Source organism: Hyperolius riggenbachi, chromosome 3 (genome assembly GCF_040937935.1).
Source record: "Hyperolius riggenbachi isolate aHypRig1 chromosome 3, aHypRig1.pri, whole genome shotgun sequence".
Classification (NCBI taxonomy): Eukaryota; Metazoa; Chordata; class Amphibia; order Anura; family Hyperoliidae; genus Hyperolius; species Hyperolius riggenbachi.
The window spans coordinates 457881306-457892057 of record NC_090648.1 but is presented as its reverse complement, the minus strand read 5'-3'; the positions used below and the strand labels follow the sequence as shown (position 1 = coordinate 457892057).

The 10752-nt window shown below is 45.1% G+C and overlaps 1 protein-coding gene across 1 annotated transcript; it reads right to left on the bottom strand.

Moving 5' to 3' along the window:
* Positions 1-2370: 2370 nt before the first annotated feature.
* On the bottom strand, positions 2371-9044 carry CDKN2AIPNL (CDKN2A interacting protein N-terminal like). The gene is made up of 3 exons (XM_068273006.1): positions 8832-9044; positions 6684-6783; positions 2371-2714 (listed from the first exon to the last, which is right to left on the bottom strand). Exons 1-3 carry the CDS (start codon positions 9002-9004, stop codon positions 2700-2702), a joined length of 288 nt encoding a protein of 95 aa, XP_068129107.1. The 5' UTR covers positions 9005-9044; the 3' UTR covers positions 2371-2699.
* Positions 9045-10752: the final 1708 nt, after the last annotated feature.

Genomic DNA, 10752 nt, shown 5'->3' with positions numbered 1-10752 from the left:
TGATCAAAGGATTGATATTGGTGTTTCCATCACTCCCGGGAGTTATAAGGACGGTTTGTGTGGGTGTGTGAGATGTGTGCAGTCTGTGTGACACATGCCGGCTGTGTATGTGGTGCAATTATATCATAGGCTGCTCTTTTTAGTGGGGATAATGGGGGTCTTTGTAAGCAGTTATTAATAAACAGTGATTGTTATTTTGAGACTTCAGTGGATTTATTGGGTATTGCGGACGTAGTTTACCACTGTGAGGCTCCCCTGATTCAGGGTCTTACAATCCATTAATTTTGCCTAGCGCTTGGTATTGTTTGGTTTTGGGCATGTGTGAGTGAGATTCTTGCATGCCCAGTAGAAGGAAGCGGCTTGTGCATGCGTGAAGCTTACTCCTGCAGACACAGCACAGAGAAACTCAGAGTGGCCACAAGAAGAAGAGGGTTCTGGGCAAAAATGGTGGCCTTAAGGCAGATCTGGGAAGCCTCTAGATCAGTGTTCCCCAACTCTGTCCTCAAGGCCCACCAACAGTGCATGTTTTGTGGAAATCCACAAAAGTAGTTAATCAGCTCTGAGACACCAATTACCTCACCTATGAATGTTTGTGGTAATCTACAAAATGTACTGTTGGGGAACTATGCTCTAGATCATACATGTCAAACTCTGGCCCGTGGAGCCATTAGATTTTGCCCTCAGGTGATTTCCCCACTTTGCATTATGTTTGGCTCACTTAGGACTACCAGAGAAGCTATATTGGAGGGTAAGCCCTAGATCACCAGGGAAACCATATGAGGGGGAACTGTATAAAAGAGTGGGGCTATTAGACACCAGGAAACTTTATAAGGGAGAAAGGTGGCCAGTAGACATTGAGGTCGGCCCACGACTTGGTCCCAGAGCTCAATTCCGCCCTACTTTGTATTTGAGTTCAACACCCCTGCTCTAGATCATCCAGAGCCTTTTTAGGTAAGTATTTCAATGTTAACTTTCTTCCTCATAGGCTTGTGTTAGTTACAGAAGAAGGAAGCTAAATAAATGGGCTGAGACCCCACTACAAAGCGCAATTGCTTGCAATTTGTGGTAGCACTTTGGGATCGATTTCCCTGTTCCTATACTATACATTAGAATGGGAACGCTCCCAAAATGCTGCATGTCCTGCAAATGCAATTTGCCTAATCACAATTGCTCTAGTGGAATCTGACAGAGTATTTAGGGAAATCGCTAGCGATGGAAAGCAGTCCCTAAACGCTCTAGTGTGTTCCAGCTATTTCACACAGTTGTAAAAATCTACACATTAAAACAAAAACAGCACTGATGATAGGAGAAAAGTACACAAATACATTCCCCTATCAACATTTGAACGCAGTGCCCCCAGCCCCCCTCAAATAAAAAAATCATTCCTGTAGTGTGTTAAAACACTGTAAGCTCAAATGCTATAGTGAAGCTTTGTGGCAAATCACTTGCATATGAGTTTCCAGGTGTATACATTTAAAAAAACAGTATGAAAGAGGCCCTATAGTGAGCTGCTAACCATGCAGTCTGCAGTGATAAGCCAAAGTAAGGAATAGCTTTGCCAGCAAGTGTAACTGCATAAGAGTAAAGGCTTGCAGGCATGGGCTCACGAGGCATACACATGTAATCACCGCCGGGAGACTTGGGCGCAGTATACAGCCGGTATATGGCTTATCCTGCTGCTGCACAAGTCCTGGCGACGTTAATTATTATGATGGATGATAATCCATGCAGACCAATTAGATGCAATGTGTGGAGTATGGTCTGAGCATAGGCAGGCACACCCCCTCCCCTCAGGTCCACTCTACTGCGCAGGTGGCATTTTCAATGGGGAGCGGCTTGACTTGCAGTGTCAGGCAATGTTAAGCAAGATTATTGGCTAAGAAACGGAAGACCTGTCCTGCCCACAGGAGTGTTGGAGCTAATTAAGCTCGGATAGCATTGTCAGTGGGGAGCAGCATCTTCACTTGCAGTGCAAGACAGAAGTTCTCCATCTGTGTTTGCCAGAAAGCAACAACAGATATACATGCAGAGAGCAAGAGCAGAGGCGCTTGGCTTGCAGTGTCCATGGGCACGGAGATCCTGGTGCCGGCGGAATTGTATTGTTCAAAAATAAGACGCAATAACTTTTTCTCCCCACTTACTTGGGGGTAAAAGTGCGTCTTATGGTCTGAAAAAATACAGTATTGTGTGGGAGCAGAATAAACAAAGTGCAGCAATGAATAAAAGAGAAACAGGTACATTTTAATCTGGGACTCCAGGAAAGTTCTAGAAAAGGATTATTACTATAGGTAGTTTTTTCTTGTCTCATCAGTTTATTTTCAGTTCATGTTTCCCCCTTCAGTATGATATAATTAAAAAAGACTTTCACAATTTTTCTGTTTTTCATACGCTGGCATAAGACATTTATTTCATCAACAAAAGTACTTTCAGTTTCTACACTGAATTTACATGCTAAATGGCAAATAAAGAATTATCACTTATAAAATCATGATCAGACGAATCACATACTACATCATACAAAGGCTTTGCAGGCTGTATAAAAATGCAGTAAAATGTGTAAAAAAATATCTAAATGAAATTCATAGTATTACACACAGAACAGTGTCTGTAGCTGCAAAGGTTAAAAATTGCTGGCTCTCACAGAAATAAATACTAATCTTCCATATAGTGTGGCAGAATGCGACTCCTCTGAATCCACATCAGGACGTTTGGTTCTGTTTTAAAGAGAAAGTGGGAAAAAGAGACACTTATTAAAAACATGTTAAAGTGACATAAGATAAATATGTATGTACAATGCCAAGCATACAAATAACTAGACTGTTCTTTTTTCTGTCTGAAAGCATTAAAGTGGACCCAAATTAAAAATGCAAGATTTCAGAAATAAAATCTATTTTCTAAATTATAATATTAAATACAGCCTTTTTTTCAGCTGCATGATGACAAATATAAAATATTTTACATTTATTGAAGGAACCCCTCCCTTCCTTTCAAATTGCCGGGATTTTTCCGGCAAACTGGTGGAGTAGATGGTGTCCGGCAATGGAGGAATTGCTAATGGCTGCCACCTGTATAACCCTAGTTATGCAAAGAGAAGGGTGAAAAGCATGCACTGAAATGCTCATAGGTTTCAAGGAGTGTTTATTTATCTTTGTATGTGTCAGAGTGGTGCAACTAAATATTTTTAATAAAAAAAAAATTTTGGTTTGGGTCCGCTTTAACCTCTTGACGACCAGCTAACGCCGATTGGCGTAAACTGGTCGTCTGCGGGTTACCATGGAAACCTTTCCATGTCAGTTCACGGGGGGTGTCTCCGTGAACAGCCGGAGAGCCGCCGATCGCGGCTCGCCGGCAAAATGTAAACAGGCGGGGAAGAAATCCCCGCTGTTTACATCATACGGCGCTGCTGCGCAGCAGCGCCGTAAGGCAGATCGGCGATCCCCGGCCTCTGATTGGCCGGGGATCGCCGGCATATGATAGGCTGAAGCCCATCCTTCAATGCAAGCTCACAGGGGGAGCGAGGGAGAGGGACGGAGCGCCGAAAACGCTGCGGAGGGGGGCTTTGAAGAGTCCCCCCCTGCAAAACACAGCAAGCCGGCGGCGATCAGACCCCCCCAGCAGGACATCCCCCTAGTGAGGAAAAAAGGGGGGGGGTAGTCTGATCGCCAAGGCTCACTCCTGATCGGTGCTGCGGGCTGGAGAGCCCACGCACCACCGATCAATGCAGAAAGCCCTGGTCGGCAAGTGGTTAAACATTCAAGTCAAAGCAAGAAGTTTTAAATCAGGATGATACCATTTACCCTACTGCTACATTCAAGTCAGGGCTGGTCCACACCAAGAATGCTTCTGAGCACTTTGAAAAGCGCTTGGCTAATGTATTTGAATGGGATGGATCCCACACGAGAGTGATGTGATTTTTTTTCCCAAACGCAAACGCAGGTCCTGCAGCATTTCTGCCGATTTCTGAGTGATTCAGCTTCAGTGTTAAGGAAAGTGGAAAATCGCTCTGAAAAGCTCTAAAAAAGAGCAATTTTCCAAGTGTTTTTGTTACAGAAGGTGCTCAGTTACAGCTCTACTGTAACAAAACATTAAAAACGCTACACCAAAACGCTCCAAAATCGCTAGGCACATCCCTAGAATCGCTTTGAAAAATCACTTTAAAAAGCACTGAGCGTTTGCGATTACGCTAGCACTTTTTTTTTGCACTGGCTCTAAGAGACATTTTCTCTCTACTCTGACTAGCGTAACCAACCATCACAGATGAGGCATTACAGTCATAAAAAAAGCTTCTGAGTGCAGGGGGTCGATAAAAAGCATCACTGGTCTATAGATTTTGGCTTAGAACTGTGTCAGACTGTGTGAAAGCTGAGACAATACAACATTAAACATACTTTTTCAGCTTTTAACAGAAAGAAAATAAAATTGTGGGATTCTAAAAAGTCATTTTTAGGCAGAGGATACAATTGTTTAGATCAGTTTTTATTCAGCTCAAGCCTGCTTTAGCCTGGTGATCCCTAGGAAGGAAAATATATACAGTATATGTCACCTTGAACATTTATACCCAGACCTTAATTAAAGGCAAGGCAACAAACGTGAGAACCTAGTGAGAACCAGGGGGGCCGTATTAAGTGTACTGCCTGGTGGGCTGTAAAGACAAATTGCTTGCACGTCCTCAACACACCACGAACAGCCACCTGGCATCAGCACCGAGTGCAGAAAACGCAAGTGTCGTCCAGCTCCAGAGACTTCAAAAGATACTGAGCTCCTGGCAGAAGCAACTTCCTTTCTCACTGATTTGAATGCTGCCGCAACAGAGGCAGACCCTGCGATCCCATCAGCCACCAGGCTCAGCACACGTCAAGTCGCAGGAGCTGCTAAATGGTGCTAGGGCCCAGGTGGCTGTTGGATCGGAGGGTCTGCCTCTGTAGCAGCAGCATTCAAGTCAGTTCGTCAAGTTGCATCTGCCAGGAGCTCCGTTTATTTTGAAGTTTCTATAGCCGGATGACCACAGGGACGAAGATCCACAACACACTTGTGTCTTCTGTACTCCATGATGCTGATGCCGGGTGGCTGTGCAGCAATGAGGTCTGTCTGGTACATGTGAGCAGCCGGTCTTTGCCCTGAATGGGTGCCACAATAGTCACCTTGAGGGCTCGTTCACACGAGGAGTTTTCGGCCTTTTTTCACACGCAGGCGACTTTAAAAATCGCCTGCCAAACGCTTGTGCAATGAATATCTATGAGCATGTTCATATCAGTGCGGGTCGTGCGCTGTGGGGGCAGCAAAGCTGTGCGTGGGCCAGTTTTGGGTCGATTCTGCCTCAATGGAAGGTATAGGAGAAACGCAAAACACTCACACAATAGTTTGTGCAGCGATTGAGTTTTTAAGAATAAATACATTGTATTCTTTTCCAGGTCAAAGAGTTCACTTCCTGAATTGTGCCAGGGAGTAAAAAAAACGCACTCTGAAAAAGCGCTTATTAAAGCGCGTTACAAAAACCGCAGCACCCAACCGAGCACCAGGAGGAGAAAAAAAAAAAAACCCTCCAAAAACGACAAAAGCAAACGTAAAGCAATGTGAACGAGGCCTGAATGGAGTAGCGGAAACCCAAGCGAAGCTCTGCCCCTAGACTGGCGCTAAGCTCTGCCTCCACATGTGCCTGTGTGCTGCACCACTTTAAAGAGGATCTGTAACGTCAAAAGATCCCCTGGGGGGTACTCACCTCGGGTGGGAAAAGCCTCCGGATCCTAATGAGGCTTCCCATGCCGTCCTCTGTCCCACGGGGGTCTCGCTGCAGCCCTCTGTGAAAGATGACGTCAATATTTACCTTCCCGGCTCCTGTGCAGGCGCTCTGACGGCTGTTGGCTCCGAACTACACGGAAATACCCGATCGCCGTCGGGTCTGCTCTACTGCGCAGGCGCAAGTTTCCGGCGCCTGCGGAGTAGAGCGGACCCGACTGAGATCGGGTATTTCCGTGTAGTTCGGAGCCGAAAGCAGCCACAGCGCCCCCGCTGGAACCAGCAAAGGTAAATATTGAACTGACAGTCGGGTCTGTCGCCGGCTGTTCGGAGGGCTGCAGCGAGACCCCCGTGGGACAGAGGACGGCGTGGGAAGCCTCATTAGGATCCGGAGGCTTCCCCCACCCGAGGTGAGTACCCCCCAGGGGATCTTTTTCATGTCACAGAGTCTCTTTAAGCATAGCCCCATCCCTGGCAGACGAACAGAGGGTTTCAAGGTAAATTAAGGCTGCCATACATCTGATGACTTGGCAGCCAATCGAGCATCCGATTTAATGGAGGGGAGGGGTTTAACTATCTTAAACCAAATGCAAAAAAAAAAAGCCTGCATGCAGTGTGATTGACAAAATATCAAATTGCACTCTTAGAAAAAGGACACCACAATTAACATGTCAATGGTGATGCCCTAGTGATCAGCAAATCAAATGCAATCTGAAAATTAGATTGAAAAACGCGTGGTGGAAAAGAGCCCTTAAGGCTCATTCACACCAGTGTGCTTCTCTTCGCTTTTTTTTACCAGCATGCATCTGTAACATGATGTACTGAAAAAAAGTGGAAAGAAGCGCACAAAGAGTGAATGAGCCCTTAGAGTTTAGGTCCTATTCACCCTCCCCGAAGCAGAGTCTACATAAATACAGAATGCTATTACACGTTTGTCACATACATACCCGCTTCATGATTTCCTCCCTTGTGGTAAAATGTGGAGCATTTTCTATATGAATCCCTTTTGCCATTAAACAAACTGTTTGCAGTAATTCATTGCTGTATCTGAACAAGAAACACATTATTTAGTAAACAAAAAATATGTTTATCATGTGAACATAGAAAAGATGCTAGAAAAAGAGTGGGTTCACACTTTAAGCTTACAATCTGGATAGGATCTGTTAACTCGTTTGTCAGCCTGTTCTGCAAATCAGACCATATTAGGCAGACTACTGTATATACTCGAGTATAAGCAAAGTTTTTGGGTCCAAAAAAGTGGTCCCAAAGTGGGGGTCTTGGCTTATACTCGAGCCACGAATAAGTGAGCCTCCCCCGCAGGCAGTTTGCTCCCCTCCCTCTCCCCGCAGGCTGGAAGATTAGATAGAAGGAAAGGGGAGCGGCGGGACAGCGGGACTCCGTCGCGGGGAGCCCACGACTCCCCTCTCTCCTCTGGTTCCCCATCGTGCTCCCCTCTCCATGGCTGAAATCACGGCAGTGGCGACAGGTGACACCTGGTTTGAAACAGCTGTTATTTCCCACAATCCAACAAGGCTCCCACAGTATGCTGTCAGTACCTAGGTACTGTCATCACACCGTGGGAGGGGTTTCACAACAATATAAGCCATACAGGGCCCCCGGATCATCTGTCTGAGAAAAGGTTAAGATTTCTCATGGGAAAGGGGGTATCAGCTACTGATTGGGATAAAGTTCAATCGTTGGTTACATTTCCTCTTTTAAGTCCATACGCTATTTATGGTCATCCAAACCAGCAGTTTTGGAATGATCGTTATACAAACACACAGTTCAGCATGTTCTGCTCTCTGGAGTGGCTACACAGGAGTGAAGACTGAACAACTGTTGTGAGTGACCACAGCTGCAAGTGTTTACAGGACTTAAAGGGGGGGAAGGGGGAGCAAGCACTTCCTTACCTTCATTAAGTAAATTGATGTCAACTGGGAGATGTACTCACATTGAAGGACATCTTCCATCCCAGCATGCATTGCAGCACATCACCATGGCCAAGTCCTTACTTCATCTGCGGCAGAGGAAGATGTAGGCCAGCTTATAGACAGGTGGGCTAGGGAGCAGCCCCCTGAAGGTAAGTAAATTATAACGCACAATGCTCCCCAAATGCCCACACAATTTACGATCCTCCCTCATGCTAAGTACACACGACGCAATTTCCCATCAGATTGACGGGTCAAACCGATAATTTCCAGCATGACCGATCTCCCAATCGATTCTCAGATCACAGTGGCTGGATAGTGTAATGGTCAAGGGCTCTGCCTCTGACATAGGAGACCTGGGTTCAAATCTCGGCTCTTATTCAGTAGGAGTCCTTGGGTAAGACTCCCTAACACTGCTGCTGCCTACTGGTTGCACTCTAGTGGCTGCCTCACAAGCAATTTGAGTCAGATGGGAAAAAAAGCACGCTACAAATACTGGAATTATTATTGCTACTGCAAACAAACAAAAAAATCCATTCCATTATTGATCGGGAACAGATGAGTCATGTCGGAAATTATCAGTTCGACCCATCGCTCTGACGGGAAATTGCATCATGTGTATAGTATTAGTGGGAGTTTTCAAGATTATGGTGCTCAGATCCACTTAACTAACAGGTCTGAGAATCTGAATGTTCCGGTTCAAAAATCCTCATTACATCATGTTCACTCACATGTGTGAGCTGTTTAATGGGACAACTTAAAAATGGAATATGAACTTATCAGGAGCTTCCTCCTGCCCCTGTAGCCCGTAAGGTCCCTCCGCACCCTGTGTGCTCCCACATTTCTTCCACTAATGGCTCCTGTTAGCCAAGCGACTTCGCGAAGAGTTGTGCATAATTGCGTTTGCAGGGCACCTCCGCGCGCCCATCGCTGTGAGCTTTCTGCACACACATTATTTCTTGAGAACTGTGCGTGCACAGAATGCTCACAACAACAAGTGAGTGATAAAGACTGGCGCACGGAGGGGCCATGCATGCGCAAGAGTCGTATTCCATTTTTAATTTTTGTATTCAGGGTCTCTTTCAGCTGTAGAACACAAAAGAGAAGATCTGCCCAGAAACAGCTAACCTACAAATGCCAGGCAATGAAGCACTATACTGTATATACCTGCATCCCATGAACACGTGGTTGGACCAGACCATGGACAGGGCCAGTAATTTGTCCATCTCGTTGTGCCCTCGGAAATTATCCAGATTTTTCACTATGAACTCCTCTCTGGCTCGCCACTGTTTGTCACTCTCGCAGTAACTCTTGAACTGCTGCACGTAAGCGGTCGCCATCTTCCCAGCGGATGAACACAAAGGCCCTGTCAGGCCACTTCCGCTATCTCTATGGTAGTGAGCGGCGAAGACTACGGATGCCAGCGACAGTCATTCGTTCAATGGCGCTTGTTAGTGACGTCACACGAAAATTTTCTACTGCAGATTGCGGCTGCAGTCAGTGATGTAGCGGCCAGTAATAGCAGAGATTCCTAGTAACATTGCTTGCTGTACGCTGCCCATCTACTACAGAGCAGTGTGCTCCTTTACCGTGCACTGTCTTTTCTTGTAATGCGCCCAGCAGTAAGAAATGTATTTTATTATCATCTCTGTAAAATAGATGAGAGGCATATCCGTAGCTATCAACTGTCCCTCTTGGGGGGATCCTGTCTCTCTTACTTCCTCAATGTAATATAGATGAGAGGCATAGCTCCCAAATCCAAATGTCTCTCTTTTGGAGGGTCAGTCTCTCTTTGGGGGAACCCTTTCTTCCTTAAGTGTCCCTCTTTCAAGATCTATTTAAGTAAATGCATTTTTCTACTGAAAAAATGTGTTCAATTGACTTTAAACTTTATTCCCATCCTTTAGATTGATATATTTCTTAATTTCGAATATTAATATGAAGGAAACAGAAACCAGGATATAAAGGACCAGTGTGGTTTGAATGATAAAATATTTTTTTCTTATTAAATCTTTTTGGCATGCATAACTAGGGATGTGACGGGGACTTCTCTCAGAAAGTTGTGTTTATGGGCAAATCTGTGACTGCTGGTAGGGCATATATTCATTCTCTGTGTGTTCTGATTAGCCAGTGCCTTCCCTCATAATGTAAACCAGCTACCCAGTATTCCCTTGGGTATATGCCTACTGCTAACATGCAAAAAGGGTGCCTGGAAATTTGGGCTCTCTGAATAGTCGTTAGAATATCAGTAACCGTAACTTTACAGATCTTCTACTATTCTGCAGTGTAATTTCTGAAAGTAAAATGCTGGTAAATGATACCAAATTTACTAATATTTTAATATAGCTAAATCTAACCCTGTTCTCACAGAGAACCCTCCCTCCACTGATGCTTAACCACCCCCTGATAAAGCCTATCCCTAACCAACCCCCTCCGATGCCTAACCCTAACCGCCTCCCACCATCGATGCCTAAACTTAAGAAATTCCCCACTGATCCACAATCTTAAAAAACACCCTCCACACACACACAAACTGAATCCAAACCTTAAAAGACACCCCTAGTGACGCCTAACCTTAAACCCCCACCCACAACGCCTAACATTAACCACCCAACCCTCCATGACAGGATGCACCACTACGACCTGTTAGTGGCAAGAGTACTCAAACGAGATGCATAAAAATGTCCAGTTTAAAGAGACTCTGTAACAAAAATTTGAGCCTTATTTCTTCTATCCTATAAGTTCCTATACCTGTTCCAATGCGGTCTGTCTTACTGAAACCTTTTCTAGTTGCACTGTCTCTGTAATAAATCTTATCATCTTTCCTCTGTCGGCTGAGGCTGGAATGTGTGGAATGTGCAGCACTGCTTGTCATTGGCAGAAGCTTTACACACCCTCTCCAAGCTCTGCATGAATCACACAGTAAGCTAGTTCTCAGCCTATGATACTCTGGTTAGAAGACAGTCTTTTGTTTTTAAACACTGCCTAAAACTGTTAATTACAAGCTAGGATTGCAGCAGGGAGTGGCAGAAACAGCACAGAGGGGCCCAGGAGAACATAATGAAGAGAATGGTATGCTTTTTATTGT